Source organism: Sorex araneus, chromosome 2 (assembly GCF_027595985.1).
Source record: "Sorex araneus isolate mSorAra2 chromosome 2, mSorAra2.pri, whole genome shotgun sequence".
NCBI lineage: Eukaryota > Metazoa > Chordata > Mammalia > Eulipotyphla > Soricidae > Sorex > Sorex araneus.
In genome coordinates, this window is record NC_073303.1 from 211743403 (window position 1) to 211763624 (window position 20222).

General features: G+C 46.5%; 1 protein-coding gene across 1 annotated transcript in view; it reads right to left on the reverse strand.

The window, feature by feature from the left end:
* The window catches only part of PRTG (protogenin), a 150454-nt gene that overhangs the window by 75372 nt on the left and 54860 nt on the right, over positions 1-20222 (reverse strand). Inside the window, exons 6-11 of the mRNA XM_055124556.1 lie at positions 16404-16562; positions 15213-15372; positions 13731-13978; positions 9738-9902; positions 7866-8171; positions 6707-6895 (exon numbers count right to left, since the gene is read on the reverse strand). Of these exons, the coding sequence (XP_054980531.1) occupies positions 6707-6895; positions 7866-8171; positions 9738-9902; positions 13731-13978; positions 15213-15372; positions 16404-16562 (1227 nt within the window). The remainder of the gene's footprint in view (positions 1-6706; positions 6896-7865; positions 8172-9737; positions 9903-13730; positions 13979-15212; positions 15373-16403; positions 16563-20222) is intronic.

Sequence of the window (20222 nt, forward strand, 5' to 3'; positions counted from 1 at the left end):
ACATGAGACGGGAGCTACAGCACAGTGGGCAGGGCGTGTGGCTTACACGCGGCTGACCCGGGTTCGGTTCCTCCGTCCCTCTCGAAGAACCCGGCAAGCTACTGAGAGTATCCGACCCACACAGCAGAGCCTGGCAAGCTGCCCGTGGCGTATTCGATATGCCAAAACCAGTAACCACAAGTCTCACCATGGAGAAGTTACTGGTGCCCGCTCGAGCAAATCGATGAACAATGGGACAACAGTGACTGTGACAAAGATGAACACCTAGGACGGGGCTGCTGGGGAATTCAGCAGTGATCGTCTAACTTTGTATGAAGCTTTAAGTTTTGCTGGAGTGGGTGCGCCACTCTGTACCATAAGACGTGATGGGAAGAGGTCCCGGTGCTCCACATCCAGTATTAGCAGATTTTATTTAAAAAGAAAAACAGGGGCTGGAGCAATAGCACAGTGGGTAGGGCATTTGCCTCACACGCGGCTGACCCAGGTTCGATTCCCAGCATCCCACAGGGTCCCCTGAGCACTGCCAGGAGTAATTCCTGAGTGCATGAGCCAGGAGTAACCCCTGAGCATCGCCAGGTGTGACCCAAAAAGAAATAAAAAAGAAAAGAAACACAAATCCTATTTTCATTTTAATAGGCATGTGGAGGTGTCTTACTGTAGTCTGAAGCTGTTGATGTGCACACTTAGTGCTGAACTTCCATGAACCCCTCAGCTGTGACTCTTACGTCCCACGGACATCCGGACATCGCCAGGCCCCAGGTAAGTCTCACTCTCAGCCAACACCGCTTTACCTTGCCTCTCTCCAGCAATCCGCCACCCCGGGTTTTGTGCTCTTTGTTAATTTCAACAACTGTATCATTGATTTCCAGTTTTCCACAGCTCGCCCCTGGCCGACACACACCGTGTTCTTGGTGAACCTGTTCTTCATAGTCCAATTAACTACTAACACAGCCCCGTTACTTTCTCACACGGTGACATCTGATGTCTCCACTTTGTTTATATTGTCTCTGGGTACAGAGAACCCTTAAGGCGAGCCTGGTTTCACTGTATTCGAGCCTGGTTTCACTGTATTCGAGCCTGGTTTCACTGTATCCGTGTCTCTTACAGCCCCTCAGCACACAACCCAAGCTTCCAGGTTAGGGCAGACCAAGGAGCAGGGCAGAACAGCAGCAGGACGGCCAGGGCGTTTGCCTCGTGTTCGGCTGATGAATTCAATCCCCCCCCAACCTAGAGCCCCACCCTTAGCACCACCAGGTACGGCTCCAAAACAAAAACAACAAACAAAATCCAAAATCAATGAAGTTATCACTTCACTCTTTTTTGGGTACGTTTTAACTTTCTTCCATGATTTTCTCCCATGTCTCGACCTGGCACATTATTTCCCATTGTAGCACTGTAGCACTGTCATCCCGTTGTTCATCGATTTGCTCGAGTGGGCACCAGTAACGTCTCCATTGTGAGACTTGTTAACTGTTTTTGGCATATCGAATATGCCACGGGGAGCTTGCCAGGCTCTGCCGTGCGGGCGGGATACTCTCGGTAGCTTAGATTTTTTACTGGCGCTAAATCTTATGCTTGCTAAGCTGTAAAATTTGGCAACACAGGACCTTTGGTAAAACAGAAGCTACAGATGACCTAATATCAGTGTCCCAAGGGCGAAACCACAGCACCACCTAAATAACTACCTTCTCATTCTATTAAGTCTGAACAACTAAGAACAGTTTCTAATGGTTAGTTGATTAAACAATCTCTTTACAATTAGAAATCCCAAATTTGACAATTTCTGAAATAGACCAAAATGGAGGAAAAGGTGATTTCACCCAGTGTATCATCACAGTATATAATTCTGCTGCCAATTTTACTTCATGTGTTGTGTGATAAGCTTAATAGCCATTTAAAAATGGAGCCAAACATTAAAAGCACTAATGGAAAATAAAAGTAAAAATAACCACCATGCCAAAAAAAATCTTGAAAAAACCCTCAAACCACAATTTAGAACAAAACATAAATATTAATTCACAAGCCTAATGCTTTTTTAACCAATCTTCAAAGTTACTTCCAATTAAAATACAGCACCATATGTTAAAAATCCTTAAACTAGAGGAAACACGTCAAAATACTTCCACTACTCAGCTAGTGTTTATGTAATACTAAAAAGTGATATAAATAACTCTAGCTACTTTTAAAAATAAAACACTGTATAGCTCAGGGAACTGATCTTTTGAGGGATTAGAGGAAAAGATTCTACAACAATCTTCATTATTAAGTACAATTCAACACAGCAAACTAAAAATGCAGGAAGAAAGCAGAAAAGCCATTTCCACGTATTTTAATCCTGTCTTAAGCAGAACATCTTTATTTCTAGTGTTAGGATGCCTTAATTAGTAGAGCACCTTTTAAAACGTTGGTAAATGAATTGAAACATATATTCATTGATCAATTTCAGAAACAAAGAAAAATGTGCCCTAGTAACACATTTTAATTGAAAACGTAATTACTTAGAAATGGAAACAAACGTGTGTGCGTGTGCGTGTGTGTGTGTGTGTGTGTGTGTGTGTGTGTGTGTGTGTGTGAGGGTCTCAGGAAAGAGATTAGTATGAAAATGAAATTCTGAGACGTCAGTTTGTGACTCAAATTGACAGTGAATCGGAAAGGGCATGCACATTCCTTTCCCAAGCCCGGCTAACAAAGCTAGCTCGGTGAGAACACCTCTCCGGCGGGAAGGCTGGCTGGAAGCACGTCTGTGCGCGGCCTGACAGGGTTCCTTAACCCGCTGCCCTGAGCCGCATCACTCTCCGTTAAACAGGCAGCTGCCGCCAGATGCTCTGGCTGGAAGTGGCCACAGATGGCCAGTGGCCCGGCTCTCAGAGCGCGCTGCCCTCCTGACCGCGGGCGGGGAGCAGGGAAGGGGGGAGGGCTATTAACTCGGGGCCGTCTCCATGGGCCAAACCCCGTCCCCGGCTCCACGCTGGCGAAGACGGCAGCCGTGGTCTGGAAGACGATGACGGAAAGGCAGCAGGTCCACGATGAGAGGCTTCGAGCCACACAACTGGCAGCCCCTGGACGTGGCTTTTCCGGCCACGACGTGGCCAAGGCCAAGGGTTGGTAAAGACCTGCCACAGGCCCGGTAAGAGAGAGGAGCACTAAACAAAAGATGGTTGGAGGGGTCGTCTGGGATAGGAGATGCATGCGGAAAGTAGACTACGGACCAAGCACGATGGCTGCTTGATACCTGTATTCAAACCATAACACCCCAAAGGACAGAGAGAGTAAGAGGGACTGTCCTGCCTCCGAGGCAGAAGGTGGGAAAGGGTGGGGTGGGGGGAGGGATAGTGGGAACACTGGGGGCAGAGAGTGGGCACTGGTGGAGGGGTGGGGACTCGAACACTGTTTGACTGAAAGGCAATCATGCAAGTTTGTAAGTCTGGAAATGAATCTCACGATTCATCAAAATATAAAAAAAAAAATTACAGGGGCTGGAGCAATAGCACAGCAGGGAGGGCGTTTGCCTTGCACGCGGCCGACCCAGGTTCCATTCCCAGCATCCCATAGGGTCCCTTGAGTACCACCAGGAGTAATTCCTGAGTGCATGAGCCAGGAGGAACCCCTGTGCATCGCCAAGTGTGACTCAAAAAGCAATAAATAAATAAATAAATAAATAATTTTTTTAAATAAAAAAAAAAGTGCCATGATTCTTACTGTCCTGTCCCCCATGCAGACAACAACTGATGGAGAATGCCCATGCTCAGGAGACGTGGAGCAACTCTAACAGATAAATATCTACTGACCATCACAAAATCAAGTGCTAGGTCTGCTTACATTACAGACTGACTGGAAGCTGAATTACCCCCAAATGACACATGCGAAGAGTTTTGCAACATGCAGACACAAGCAGAAACTGTATACGATCCATCACTTTTTAAAATATTGGAGGAAAATTTTTAGAATATAAAAAAAAATCAATAAAATGGGTATCTTAAAGTATTGTTTTTAAATTACTGAAGTTTAACACAATGCTTCTCTCTTCAGGAGCAAGGCATTTTTCTTTTGTTTTTCTTTCTGGATTCTAATAAACAATTTACAATTTATAATCTTTAATGTATGCTAAAGAGGAGTGCTCTAAGAACCTAGATCTTTTCATCTTCCACCTGTGTTTTCTTAACAGTGGGCTTGACCTCTCTCTCTCTCTCCCTCCCTCTCTCTCTCTCTCTCTCTCTCTCTCTCTCTCTCTCTCTTTCTCTCCCCTTCTCTCTTCCTCTCTCCACCTGAGTGTGATGTATAATTCTTCATCAATTATTTCAAATCCTATTTTACTTGACAAGGGGTAAAATTGATACACACAGTTTTGACGTATGATTTTTTCATTGACAAAGATCTTAAAGCCTGTCTTACTTAACACGGGGCACAATGTCCCGGGCTAAATGACAGTATCTACACCGGGGAGAGGGGGCCCATGAGACACGAAGGCTGGAGATGACGCTGCTGACTCCTGCGGGAGCAGGTCAGGCTGACATCACCTCACTCCCCAGGGCCTGGGGAGAGTCGCCCTGGGACATGTGTGACTTCTCCCTGCTGTTAGAAAGCCGTGTGACAGAGATCAATGGGGAGACTTATTTAACCAGCGGCAGATTCGATTAAAAACAGACACAACGAGATTACGAGCAAAATGCTATCTGGCAAACTACAGTGAAGATAGATGGGTGGCGCTTTGTCACTGCCCGGACGGACGGACTGCCACCGCGGTGCCTGGCCTCTCGGGAACAGGGGGACAGTCACTCCCACACGCCCCCTGCAGGCCAGGAGCTGCAGCAGCCCACAGGCACCCTGAGCCTCAGTGCGTGACAGGGAAGAGGGGCCCACGTCCGACGGAGACAGACACACCCACAGCTGTTGCTGTACATCAGCAAAGATCACTCAGGAGCCACAAGCAGTGTGGCTTCGTCACTCAAATGTGTGTCTATCTATACTTAAATATAAAATATTTCTCTCAGTAACATGGGCTGGAGCGATAGCACAGCGGTTGGGCGTTCGCCTTTCACGTGGCCGACCCGAGTTCGATTCCTCTGCCCCTCTCGGAGAGCCTGGCAAGCTACCAAGAGTATCGAGCCCGTGCGGCAGAGCCTGGCAAGCTACCCGTGACGTATTGGATATGCCAAAAACAGGAACAATAAGTCTCTCAATGAGAGACGTTACTGGTGCCCGCTCGAACAAATCAATGAGCAACGGGATGACAGTGATACTAACATATAGTTTGGAATGAGGGCCAGGCTGGTCGGGCTCAGTTGCAGTTTATTTCATTCCCAGCCTGGCCCTCGTTCCTTCCTTCGCCTGCCCATCGCCATCGTGGGGGAAGCGGCTTGAGACTACTGAACGTGGGCGGTGAGAGAGAGAGAGATAGAGCACCGCTGCCCTTTTTGTGTTTACACGGACCTCTTATAGCCTAATTCTCCCTCTCAGGGAACCTGGCAAGCTACCGAGAGCATCCTGCCCACACGGCAGAGCGTGGCAAGTTCTCCGTGGCGTAGTCAATATGCCAAAACCAGTAACAATGCTGGGTCTCATTCCCCTGACCCTGAAGAGCCTCTAATGCGGCACCGTTGGGAAGGATGGGTAAAGAGAGGCTGCTAAAATCTCAGGGCTAGGATGAATGGAGACGTTACTGGCGCCCGCTCGAGCAAATCGATGATCAACAGGATGATGGTGATACAGTGGCAGTGAACATGTTGTTTGGCGGGACTTCATCACTCAAATGTGTATCCCTACTTAAGTATAAAATCTCTTTCTCTCATGGGATCAAGTCCAGGGTCTCATACATGGACAACTCAGGGGCAACTTCACCCCACCACTGAGCTCCCGCTACGCCTCGCAGGCGACCCCCGTCCCTGAGTTTCGTTGTACTTCACAACCGTTTGCGTCATGAAATTCTTTCACTCTGCAGCGATACTAGGAGTGGGGTCTGAATAAGCTTTCGGCGGTGATGGCCAACACGAGCGAGGTGCCTTCCCCGAGCCCGACTGTTTCCTGGTGAGGTTGACGTTAGTATTTACAGTTAGACGCGTCCTCTGTAGCAGCACTGTTTTATGCATTATTTATATATATTTAAAGCGTGGGGCTGGAGCGATAGCACAGTGGTTGGGCGTTTGCCTTTCACGAGGCCGACCCGTGTTCGATCCTCCGCCCCTCTCGGAGAGCCGGGCAAGTTACCGAGAGTATCCCGCCCGCGCGGCAGAGCCTGGCAAGCTCCCCGTGGCGTATTCGATATGCCAAAAACAGTAACAACAAGTCTCACAATGGAGACATTACTGGTGCCCGCTCGAACAAATCGATGAGCAATGGGATGACAGTGACAGTGATTTAAAGCGTGTAAAATAATACACCTTTCGAGCCCTCTTGGGGCAGTTCTAAGCAAAACTCTGTCCGTGAGTATCACCTACCCCGTTGCTGCCGTTCCCATCCTGCGTCCCGCCTTCAGCACACACACAGGCTCTCACGCCCCCCCAAGCTGAACGCTAGGAAGCTAAGCGAGCCCCAAGGGAGGTGGGGCTTTCACCAGACCCCGCACTCAGGGGCGTCAGAAGCCAATCGCTGACTTGAACCAACTGATCCCTGACACCTCTTCCCACCGTGCAGTAACACCAACCCCTGCCACGCAACACCCACGCTGGGCAGAGAGGAAGCGTCAGCTCACAGCTCCGCTCTGACTCACCCAAGCCCCCGAGCGTGTGGAGCAGGGCGCCGGGGCCCAGCAGCACGGGCCCGCTCTCCTGCTGGCCCTCCTCCTTGTAGTACAGCTTGTAGCCTTGGATGGTTGCTGCGTCTTCCGCATCCGGCTGCCACCTCACGGAAATGGTGGTGCAGTTGAGAGGCTCCAGGTGTAACTCGGGAGACTTAGGGGCTAGAAAGATTCACCAGAAAGGCAAGTGTGAGACCCCTGAACTTCACACGGGGACAAAGAACGGTCTTCCACAAATCAGCTGGGAGATGTGCATTCTAACAACTGCACCTGCCGCTCACTTGCAAAGCCCTGGGAGGACGCTGAATCCTCGCATGTTGAGATATGAAACAACACAGCCTTAAATAGACAGGCATGTACGAGAACAAAACCGTCTACAGTATTTCTGTCTTCTCAAAGGAGCGGTAAGTACTTTCTCGTTCTGATAATTCAACATTCCTCTGCGACAGGAACATCCACCAATCAACCATGGCAAGAGCACAGGCTGCCCTGCTGGATTCCGCATCAGCCTAAAGAGGCGGTTCAGAAGGAGCCCTCCCCACATGCCCATCCCGGGTCCAATCCCTGGCACTACACCGTCTCCCCAGGCCCTGCCAGGACCAGCCCACGTGCACTGGCCCAAAAATGGAAAAAAAAAAAAAAGTCTGGAACCTCCTAGTTTATAGCCTTTTTATTAAAGATGATTTTTTCCCAAATACACAGCAACACTGACTATCAATATGGTCTTTGCTCTAAGCACGACTTTCGGCTGAAGTTCGTTTGAATTAGATCCATCAGCCCCTACGTGTTCGATAAGCAAACAGCGAAATCCGCAATGCCACACCGAGTTCTCTGGGGAGAAGGACAGGCCGTCAGTAGTCCGGGCTTACTGCTGGTTCTGGGCTCTGGGGTCTCCCCTGGTGGAGCTCAGAGGACCATATGTCACGTCGGGGATTGAACCCAGGCCAGCTCTGTGCCAGCCAAACACCCCTCCCTGCAGGCCTATCTCCCCAACCCCAAACTTTTTTATTTTTCAGGGATGCCTCCGATCCACCGAAATCTCACGCATCTGATTTATTCATAAAACGAATTCCCAGCAGGACAAAGTCAGCGTGCAAGTGACACCCTTGCTCGGCGGGACCCGGAACCGTACCTGTCACACTCGTGGCTCTGGGCGTCCGGTGGGAGGTCCACACGGAGGACTCCCCCAGCCCCACGCGCGTGGCGGCCGAGATGCGCACCAGGTAGACGCTGTCGGGCCTCAGCCCCTCCAGCAGGTACTCGTGCGTGGTGCCCGGGAGCTCCAGCGCGTGCACCGAGCTCTCCGAGCTCAGCCGGAAGCACAGGCGGTACAGCACCACCCGGCCCCGCCGGTACTTGGCGGGGATGGGCAGCCACGAGATGAGAATGTCCGTGGGGCTTCGACTTGTCAAGCTGATTTCAGGAGGTCTCAGGGGAACTAGCCATAGGAGAGGGGGAGAAAAAAAAAGGAGGGGGGCGTGGATAAATATCTAGATTCAAAATGATCAACCAGCATCCATCAGAAAATTGAATTTTCCAATAGCAACATAGCACAATAAATGCTCTTTCAGGTCTAGCAGAGTTTTTTGTTTTTTTTTTCTTCTTGGGTCACACCTGGGGATGCACAGGGGTTACTCCTGGCTCATGCACTCAGGAATCACTCCCGGCGGTGCTCAGGGGACCATATGGGATGCTGGGAATCAAACCCGGGTCGTCGACAGCGTGCAAGGTAAACGCCCTCCCCGCTGTGCTATCGCTCCAGCCCCACTACTACCTGGTTTTTCAGAACTTTTTTCAACTAAAAGGTATTAAATTTCAAAAACTCAGTTACAGAAGTCTTATCAATAGCCCTGACCTCTAATAATTTTATGCACTCAATGTAACTAAATCTATTCATGCCCAAAGAATCTGAGATTTGAGAGAGAGAGAAAGAGGGAAACAGGGATAGAGACAAAGACAGAGGCAGAAAGACAGAGTGAGAGAAAGAGAGAGTAAGTAGAAGAAAAGCACCTACAACTGAGGCAGGCAGGGATTGTAGGGGCTGGGAGGGAAACTGGGGATACTGGTGATGGGAGATGTACACTGGTGAAATAACAGGTGTTGGACCACTGTGTGACTGAAACCCCATCATGAACAATTTCATAACTGTACACCTCACTGTTGTTCAAAAAAAAATTTTTTTTTGCTTAAAAAACCAAGAATCTCAGATTTTATTCTACTCAGTATTTCATTCTACTCACGAGTGTTTAAAAAGCATTAGTATACAGATAAAAATGACAAGATCATTTCAATCACTATGAAATATTGGTCCCTGGGTCCTATCTCTATCTGTTATCTTCAATGCATTTACAATTTAAACTAGACAACGGAAATATATTTATTGAACTGAAATATAATTATTAACTGAAATATAGTTATTTACTGAAATATAGTTATTGGGGACCGGAGCGATAGTATAGCGGGTAGGGCATTTGCCTTGCACGCGGCCAACCCAAGTTCGATTCCCAGCATCCCATAGGGTCCCCCAAGCACCGCCAGGAGTAATTCCTGAGTGTAGAGCCAGGAGTAACCCCTCCCTGAGCATCAGTGGATGTGACTCAAAAAGCAAAAAAAAAAAAAAAAAAAACCTGAAATATACTGAAATATTCTGAAATATAATATAGGGGCTTGGGAGATAAGCAAAGGACTTGGGTAAACACCTCGCATGGGAGACCCCAAGCCTGGACCCTAGCAGCATATGCCCCCCTTCCAGGTAACACCACCATAAAAATACAATATAATGATTTTATAACCAAGAGTTTAAGCCACAAATAGGAAAATCTTTATCCTGTTACTGTCAAAAAGTGAAACTCAGATCTGAAATGACCAGTATACTACATATTGGTTTCTACACTTATTTTTCTCCTCAACCCAAAAGAAGATATTTTTCTCTAATTTAAAACAGATGTGTTCACTCAAGTTGATTAAACAGACGCATGTTCGTGCTTATACAGTCTTTTCTTACCATCCTCTAACGTGTTCTGGGTGACGTGGTCAGACATCTGGCTGGCGCCCATTGGCATATACGCCACAATGTAGAAAGTGTAATTGCTGGCAGGTTCTAAGTCATCAATAATATAATGAGTTGTGTCGTTTCCAATGACTACTTGATACTCCTCATTATTTAAGCCTGCATTAAAAAAAAAACACATTGTTTAAAAATCATGAAAATATAGATAAAAATGACAAGAACGTTTCCATCACTGCGAAATATCGGTTCCTGGGTCCAACCTCTACCAGTTATCTTTTACGGCCCTTGAAAAATGTAAATAGGGAGGCCTTCAGTTTCAAAAAGTCTTGCTATGAATTGCTAGTCTGAGTTCTTCCTGGATAACCCAAAGTGAAAATAACTATTCTTCCCTAGACACCATTTAATATTCAGTTGAAACTAACAGCAGAGAAAATGTGCTGTGACAACTGGACAGACCTTCACAGGGCCGGCACACCGGCATTTCTAAGTAAACATTTGATCTGCTCAACTCATGCCTTCGTTTCCCTTCGAAACGGAATGAAGACACTGCAGGGAATGTAGTGGCTCGACTCTGTGAGACTGAAACAGACCGAAAGTTGCCTGCCAAAGGAGCTCAGAGCCCCTTGAGAGTCTATTAACTGTGATTGACATATGTTGTTCCTTTATTTACATTCAACGTGCAAAGACTGAAGGCACTGAAGGTGCTTCACACTCTTTGTCCCGTGATAAGTTTTTTTTAAAGAGAAAAAAAAAATTCTCAGCAAGTCATAATAACATATGCATGGCCCCACACAGAAGAGGGTTTGTCTCTGTGTGAGCTCATTCCTACAAAGCCAACCGTGCCACAGGAAAGCTGGCCGTCCCTGAACCCTGCGAATAATTCGCAGTAAATACACGTCAGCCTCATCAAGACTCTCGGAGGACGGAGGCCCTGCCCACGGGACTCGAAAACAAAACAGAAGGCACATTCCTCTCTTTGGTTTTCCCACATTTCGAAATTAACTTGATAACATTTTAATGAGATAAGATTATAGAAACTTCACAACTGAGTGGTTAATGGCTCGTTAATTAGGAGCCACACAGTCCGATTCCTGACCTGCCAAACAAGGTCCTTGGGCGCAAATTAAGAAGCCTTGTTCCGTCCTGAATAGACCACTGAACGCACGGGAGGCGCTAATGAAACCACCATAATAGCGAGCAAGAGTGAAGGCCACCACCCCGCAGTCCCTTTACCCTCCTAATCACTGAGAGGGAATGAACAGGCTCAGCCATCGGATGCCCATTCTTCCCACCATGCCCCTGATTCAAATTCAAAATGCTTCCTTTAAAAACACTACTTCAAAGTACAAAAATCAAACAAACCACCTGTTCCTACAAACTATTTTATCAGAGAATTATCCGGGTGGGTGTCTGAACTCAGTTTTAATGTCCACTGCGTAAAAACTAGGCCATGCTTATGTATAGAGCTAAACTTGCAAAATTCTACTATGAAACAGGTTCTATGAAAAATCAATAGAGAAATCACTAGGATTTAAAAGTGTTTTTTTTTTCTTTTCCTCTAGAATTTGTGGCAAAAGAAAACAAAAGGATAAAACAATCTGAGGTGTGGAATTAAGTACATTTTCATAGCTACTGGGCAAAACTTCTAGACAGATTTGATTTCAATTTTTTATGTAAGAAATGAGAATATCAATATGTCTTATTCAAGTTTCAGAGAATTCTACATGACTTAAGACAATATTCAAAATTTGAGTAAAGTGTCAGATATAAAATCAGTAACAGGGAACTTGATGCTTTTTACCTTCCCCCTTAAAAATAAGATGGAGGGCAGGGCTGGTGCGGTAGCACACTAGGTAAGAGACATTTGCCTTGCACATGGTCGACCCGGGTTCTATTCTTTTTTTTTTTTTTTTTTGCTTTTTGGGTCACACCGGGCAATGCACAGGGGTTGCTCCTGGCTTTGCACTCAGGAATTACTCCTGGCAGTGCTCAGGAGACCATATGGGATGCTGGGAATTGAACCCAGGTCGGCCTCGTGCAAGGCAAACGCTCTACCCGCTGTGCTATCGCTCCAGCCTCCCGGGTTCTATTCTTGACATCCCCTATGTGTCCCCGAGTCAGTCAAGAGTAAGCCCTGAGCACTTCAATGATCCAAAATTAAAAAAAAAATAAACCAAGAAGATGGCGCTGGAGGGTGAAAGTGCCTGCCACACAGTGGGACAGGAGAGAAAGCGGGCACCCTGAAGGGGGGTGTGGGCACTGGGGAAGGGAGGGGTGGAACAAAATACACCTGAAACGCAATCAGAAATATCTTTGTAACTTTGTGATTCATGGTTATTCAATTAAAATCCTGTAACACTGTAGCACTGTCCTCCTGTTGTTCGTCGATTTGCTTGAGCGGGCACCAGTAAGGTCTCCATGGTGAGACTTGTTGTTACTGATTTTGGTGTATCAAATACACCACGGGGAGATTGCCATGTTCTGCCATGCAGGCAAGATACTCTCGGTAGCTTGCCGGGCTCTCCGAGAGGGGTGGAGGAATCGAACCCAGGTCGGCTGTGTACAAGGCAAACACCCTACCCGCTGTGCTATTGCTCCTGTCCAATGAAATAATTATAAGACTGAAACGATCTACTTTATATCTGTCTCTTTCCAACTTTATCAAAGCTGGATAAAACAAGACTTATTTGTGGTCAGCAAAGGTTGTGTTTAATATCTGCAACCTACTACCTTTCGAGCATCCAAGCAAGCACTGGCAAGTGTCAGCACCAATTAAAGCAAATAAACAAAAATGATGGTAATGACTGGGGCGATGGCCCAGGTCGTTGGGCATAAGCTACACTGAGAGGCGCTGAGTTCTATTCCTGCGTGACCTGTCAGGTCCCCGACAGCACCAAGCAATGACCCAGGTGACCCACACAGCAGAGCTGAAGGGCAACACCAGGAATGGCCCCAGGCATAACAAGGGACACTTTCCCCACAAAAACCCATGCTAGAGACATTTCCGTTCACTGCAGTACCTACGATATGATTCCTTCACAAGGAACTGCATACTTAAACTGCCATGCTAAGTCTCATTGCCTTGGCTGGGATGAAACTCGGAAGCACACCACTTTGCAACTTTTAGCAAGCAGACCTGGTTTATTTATTATTTTTTTAAGCTATTTATTTTATTGAATCACCATGTGGAAAGTTACAAAGTTCTCAGGCTTATGTCTCAGTTATACATTACTCAAACACCCATCCCTTCACCAGTGCCCATATTCCACCACCAAAAACCCCAATATACCTCCCACCCCTCACCCCCTACCCCTGCCTGCGTAACTGATAAATTTCACTTCATTTTCTCTTTATCTTGATTACATTCCATATTTCAACACAAAACTCACTATTGCTGTTGGAGTTTCCCCCCAAAAAAGACAGCCCTACTGCCAAGGAAGCATTTGATAATTAGCTTTCCATTGCTGAGAATGAAAGATATGAAGTCCCGCTGTTCCAAGTACATAACTCTTTGTTTTTTTTCTCCTTCCCTTGTCACCAAGTTCGTGCCGAGCAGACCTAGCTTAGACTTGATTCTAAACAGAGAAACTCAAACTGTTCTTATATACACAAAATACAAAACCGCAGTAAAACTCTGGAAAAAAAATACGTGTGTGATTCATTACTTGGTTAAGAGATAAATGCCACAGTACTTCAAAAATACTTTTTTGTGTGTTATGTAAGACATTGTTCATACTGAAAACAAAACCTTGATAGCAAATTGCATGTTAAAAAAAAAATAAAGACTAGGGATCAGGATATAGTTGCATGTGGCTGACCCAAGTTTGATCCCTGGCAACCCATATGGTTCCTGAAGCACCCCAGGAAAGACTCCTGCGTACAGAGTCAGGAGTAACCCCTGAGCACTGCCCAGTTTGGCCCCCAAACCAACCCCCCAAAAAAACCCAAAAACATAAAAACAAAACACAGATTTTTCAAATCGCTTACCTTCTGCTTTCATGTAGTGCACAGAATAAGCTATGACTTTGTCTGAATTATACAGGGGCCTCTCCCAAGCTAAAAGGATGGCCGAACTTGACATGGTTTCAGCGTGAACGTTATAGGGAGCGCTGGGTCTGTCTTCGGACATGACCACTGTCAGTCTGGCTCGGGATAAAAGGGATCCTTGGCTGTTCTCAGCCATGCACTGGTAAATCGCATCATCTTCAGGAATAATCTGGTTAATCACCAATTTACTAGGGAAAGGAAAAAGTATTCATTTCTATGATATGTTGTGAGGATGAGATAAAAGTTAAGTTACTTCCAAGTGAATGTTCATTTGAAATGACCAAAGTTACTGGGGCTGGATGGACAGTACCGTGGGTAGGGGGCTTGCCTTGCACAGGGCCAACGTGGGTGTGGTCCCCAGGACCATATATGGTCCCTGAGCCCCTCCAGGAGTGACTCCTGAGTGCAGAGCTAGGAGTCCGCCCTGAGCACCACCTGGTGATTCAAACACCAAAACAAAAACCCCAAAAAACAGAAAGACCCCAAAAGCTCATCATCATCATCATCATCATCATCATCATCATCATCATCATCATCATCATCATCACTGTCATCATCATCGTCATCATCATCCCGTTGATCGTCGATTTTCTCTAGCAGTCTCAGTAACATCTCCATTCATCCTAGCCCTGAGATTTTAGAAGCCTCAAAACCCTCAAAAGCTAACTGACAAAAGTGACTAAGAACGAAAAAACTTATGTAAACTATACCTACTAAAAATCTGTATAATTACACGAAAATACTTTTATTTCCTGAGTCTATACAAGTAAACACCTGAGATATCCAAATCCTGCTTGCTTCAGGCAACAACTTAATCTCTTTGGAAAAGATGCAGTAGAGTATGTGCTATTGCACCTTGTTTATGTATCACAATGTTAGATCAGTTTCAGGGCAACACAAACACGTAAATTTTGTTCAACATGAATGAGCATGCCATAAAAAGATTCAAATTTATACAAATGAATTCTTAAATTTATGCATGAAGTTTGGACAGTGAAGGAATTCTTAGAGAATCAATTATTTCCTTTCTTTTCTCATTCTATGCAAAAGGAAAATGAGTCCTCCAAGGGTTAACATACTTGCTAAGAACTTTAGCCCGTGGGTTACTAGAATCAGAAATCTGGTCTGGGACAGGTCCAACACTCATTTCATTATGATCACTCCTAGGAACCCTAGGTAAGAGGCTCCCTGGTGCACTGACGTTAAAATAGTACACGGCATGATAAAAGTACACTGACTTGTTTTAGGTTCACTTTAAAAAACAAGATAATTTGTTATCTTGTTATCTTGTTATCTTGTTTTTTTTGTTATCTTGTTTGTTATCTTGTTTTTTAAAGTGGAAAGGAAATTAAAATTACACAAAAAACTTGACCTAGACTCACGCTATCTTATGTCAAAGACCATTGGCGTGACAAGACCCACCTGTTGTACATTTTAATTCTGCCATTTGAATGTACTTTCCTTCCGTTTTTCAACCATGACATTTTGGGTGAGGGAATTCCTTCTGCCTGGCACACAAATCGCGCGGTGCCAGCTCGAGGCCTGGTCAGACTTTCCGGCCATTCAACAAACGAGGGAGGAGCTATTGTTAAAGAAAACAGAAAATCAAAAATAATGTTCTGTAGCCCTGGAAAGAACAATGCAAAGAACAACAACAACAAAAGCATAGAAAATGACAGAACAAGTCCCATACGTGGACAATTCTAACTTTCTTAGCCTCAACCTGCAGACTCAACAGATTAAAATTTTAGACTGATCCATGAATATATAGGTTTGTGAGCAAGTGAAGTGACAGAGGAGAAGAATAAAGAACATAATGATCATGTATCACTGTCATCCCACTGTTTGTCGATTTACTCGAGTGGGCACCAGTAACATCTCTATGACACTCAGCCCTGAGATTTCAGCAGCCTCTCCTTACTCGTCTTTCCCAATGATTGGAGGCTCTTTCGGGGTGAGGAGAATGAGACCTATCATTACTGTTTTTGGCATATTGAATATATTACGGGTAGCTTGCCGGGCTCTGCCGTGCGGGCAGGAAACTCTTGGTAGCTTGCCAGGCTCTCCGAGAGGTATGTATATATCTTCTACGGTATTTGGGATATGGATATGCTATGGGGAGCTTGCAAGGCTCTCTTGTGTGGGCAACAGACTCTTGGTAGCTTGTCAGGTTCTCTAAGAGGGAGAACAAGGCTATTAGATGTCACTCGACCGCTTTGCGGCTGTGCGCTTCCGGGAGCTTGGTTTTATAGTCTCTGCATGTTGGCCGTTGGTGGGATTACATGGCGCCAGGGGCTGTTTGTGGGTGTGGCTGCCAAGGTACTGGAAAATGGGGAATCTGGGTGGAGAAGACTCAGTCCCAATCCAAGCAGGCTTGGAGATCTCAGCCCCGGGTCCTGCACACCGGGAATATAATGATATGTAGACAAAAGACAGTGAGCACAAAATGAGAGTTTTACTTCAACGTGGGTCTTGAATTTTCACTAAAAACTCGCTGTTGTTTGATATTTCCTAGTCACCGTCCTAACAATGCTTCAACATTCAAGGAAGATGAAAAGGGAGCTATGAACGAGAAAAAACAGTGAGCGTGAAATCTGAAGACTACACACATACCCAACACAGTCACGGTAGCCATGGCGACTGTGAAGTTGCGTGTACCGGGTGTGGTGGCCCGGCACACATACACACCAGCATGCTGCAGCTTGACATCAGATATCATGAGGTTCCCATTTCCAAGTACCCGAGTATTAAAGACATCAATGGACTTGTGATCTATATTGAAGAGAAAAACTTCCATTAAAAATCACGAAGGGACAATGATGGTTGGAAATGATCACTCTGAACACAACGTAAGCGCTGAAAGGAGGTAAAGTGATATGCATGACGCCCTTTCAGTACCTGTATTGCAAACCATAATGAGAGAGAGAGAGAGAGACAGAGACAGAGACAGAGAGAGAAGGTGAGAGGAAGAAGGAGAGACAGAGAAGAGAGGGAGAGACATAGGCGGGGAGAGAGAAAGACAAAAAGAGACAGAGAGGGGGGAAAGAGAGAGGAGAGAGGGAGAGAAAGGAGAAAGAGAGAGAGAGGAGAGAGGGAGAGACAGAGAGGGGGAAGAGAGAGAAAGAGAGAGAGAGAGAGAGAGAGAGAGAGAGAGAGGAGGGGGGAAGTGTCTGCCATAGAGGTAGGTTGAGGGTGGGGCAGAGGGGCGGGAGAGAAATTGGGCACACTGGTGGTGGGAAATATACCCTGGTGAAGAAACAGGTGGTGGAACATGTGGAACATGTGGAACATGGAATGACTGAAACCCAATCACTGCGACTTTGCAATTGTGTATCTCACGGTGCTTCAATTAAATACTTTTTAAAATCATCATCATCATCATCATCATCATCACCATCAACATCATCATCACCCCGTTGATCGTCGAATTTCTCGAGCAGTCTCAGTAACGTCTCCATCCATCCTAGCCCTGAGATGTTAGAAGCCTCTCTTTACTCGTCCTTCCCTACGGTGCCGTATTGGAGACTCTCATGTCACATCATGAGGGGGAGGTAGGTAAGGCCAATGGGACTGAGAAGAAACAGCTGTGAACGCAACTAAGGTGGAAACACAATTTAAAACGCCTAAAAAACCAAAGGGATACAGCATTATCCGAGGGGGGTCTCGGCAAAAAGTGAGGAGTCCTGCTTGGAGTGAGACTGGGGTCCCCCTAAGGTGGACTACGCATGCGCTTTCAGCACTAGAGAGCACTTCCCCGGGAGGGGACTGGGGAGAAGGCGGAGACTGGAAGAGAAAAGGGCCCCGAGTCCCAGGAAACACCGCCAGGGCAAGAGTTCCCGTCCCCAAGAGCTCCCGGGCTCCTCGCGGGGCTGGGACAGACCCAGGTCCTGGCAGCGCAGCACGCACAGATGTGGCTGGACGCGGGAGGGGCAGCCACGGCCAGTGGGCGGTGCTTGGGCGCTGGGTGGTGGCTCTGCGGGCCAACCCCACCCCCGGAGACTGTGTCACCGGGCAGCACGTTCTCACAGCCATTACTCTGCACTGGATCTCAGGACAGAAGGGGCTCCTGGCCCCTCGGCTCCGCGGGGGGCAGCTAGTCCAGCATGAGACTGTCCTGGCCCCAGGCCTCAGCCTTCAGAGTCCAGCTACGGAGCAGGCTCAGAACAACGGAAGCCCCCCAGAGGGAGCGTGAGATTTGGTTTCCATCAGAGGCAGAGGACACGGGCACAGAGGACGCCAACGAGCCAACAAGTCGATGGACAATGGGATGACAGTGCCACAGTGCTTCCTTAGAAATACAAAGGATCAGAATAAAATAACAGAGTGGGAGACTGACACCCAAGAGTAGGAGAGATCAGGGCCAGGAGGTCTGTCCCACAGCTTGGAAACTGGCCTCACATGCTGGGGAAAAGGCAGCTCAGACAGAGAAGGGAACACCAAGTAGAGGATGTTGGGAGGACCCACTCGGGTTGGAAGATGCGAGCTGAAAGTAGACTATAGACCAAACATGAAGGCCACTCAATACCTCTATTGCAAACTACAACACCAAAAGGAGAGAGAACAAATGGGAATGCCCTGCTGCAGAGGCAGGGTGTGGTGGTGGGGGTTGGGGTGGGGGTGGTGGGAGGGATACTGGGATCACTGGTGGAGGTGAATGGGCACTGGTGGAGGGATGGGTAAACGATCACTGTATGAGTGAAATGCAAACACAAAAGTTCATAAGTTTGTAATTGTACATCACAGTGATTCTCTAATAAAATTTTTTTTAAAAACACAAAAGATCAAAAGAGACTACTATGGACAACCCTATGCCACGGAAGAACTTAAAAGAAACAAGTGACTTCTCAGGGCCTAAAAGAAATAAGTGAATTCTGAGAATCATACAACTTCCCAAGACTAAGTGAGGGCACTGTAACACTGTCGTCCCGTTGCTCATCGATTTGCTCGAGCAGGCACCAGTAACGTCTCCATTGTGAGACTTGTTGTTACTGTGTTTTGTCATATCGACAAAGCCACAGGGAGCTTGCCAGGCTCTGCCATGTGGGCGGGATATTCTCAGTAGCTTGCCGGGCTCTCTGAGAAGGATGGGGGAATTGAACCCGGGTCGGCCGAGTGCAAGGCAAATTGCCGGACCCGCTGTGCTATCGCTCCAGTCCAGAAGGCAGTAGGAAAAAAATTTTAAAAAATCACAAGAAAATTAAAATGCCAATTACAAATTTCTCCCAAACTATCAAAGAAACAGAATTCCTTCCTAATTGCTTCCACGAAGCCAATATTTTCATAGTACCAAGATCACATAAATATATCACCAAAATAGAAAATGAATTACTGATACTCCTGGTGAACAACAATGCAAAGATCCTCAACAAAATCTTAGCGAACCAAATCCAACAATATAGCAAAGGGATTATACAAGAGAATCAAGTGAAATTTATCTCAGGAATGAAAGGATGGTTGAATTATATGCAAATCAATTGATATAATAAAACATATCAACAAGAGGAAAGATAAAACCACATGATGCCAACAGATGAAGAGAAAAGAAAGCCTTTGATAAGCTTTAAAATATACTTTCTTGTTTAAAAACCTTTAACAAAATAGGGACAGAAAGAACATTCCTCAAGATGGCAATGGTCATTTTCAACAAGCCAACAGCCAACATCACATACAATGACAAAAATACAAATCAAAGCACAAAAGCCACTTTTTCCTCTGAGACACAAGGATGTCCACTATGTCCATTATTATTATTATTCAATGCAGTTTTGGAAGAACTCACCATAACAGTCAAATATGAATAAGAAGGGATCCAAAAAGAAAAGGAAGAAGTTAAACTATCATATGCAGATAATCGCTGTATCACTGTCACTGTCCCGTTGTTCATCGATTTGCTCGAGTGGGCACCAGTAATGTCTCCATTGTGAGACTTGTTGTGACTGTTTTTGGCATATCAAATATGCCACGGGGAGCTTGCCAGGCTCTGCTGTGCAGGAGGATACTCTCGGTAGCTTGCTGGGTCTCCGAGAGGGGCGGAGGATCGAACACGGGTCGGCCGCTTGCAAGGCAAATGCCCTACCCGCTGTGCTATCGCTCCAGTCCGATCCTATCATAAGGAGTGTAAAATTCACATGGACAGATCTGCAGTGTCATGCTGGGTGAAGTGAGTCACATGGGCTGGGACAGGTCTCTCTAGTCTACACGGGCGTGTAAAGAAACAGCTGAAAAGTGATGAAAGCCAGAGGCAATAGAAAAGAAGAAAAGGAGAGCTGGTCCTTAGAATCTTGCCACTGGGCGGGGAGGGGGGACAGGTCAGGGAAGGGACCTTGGTGACAGTGACGGGGAAGTGCTCACTCCAGCTAAGGACGGGGTGCTGAAAGGAAGAAAGTGATATGCATGGAACACTGCCAGGGACAGTACTCTCAACAGTGGTGC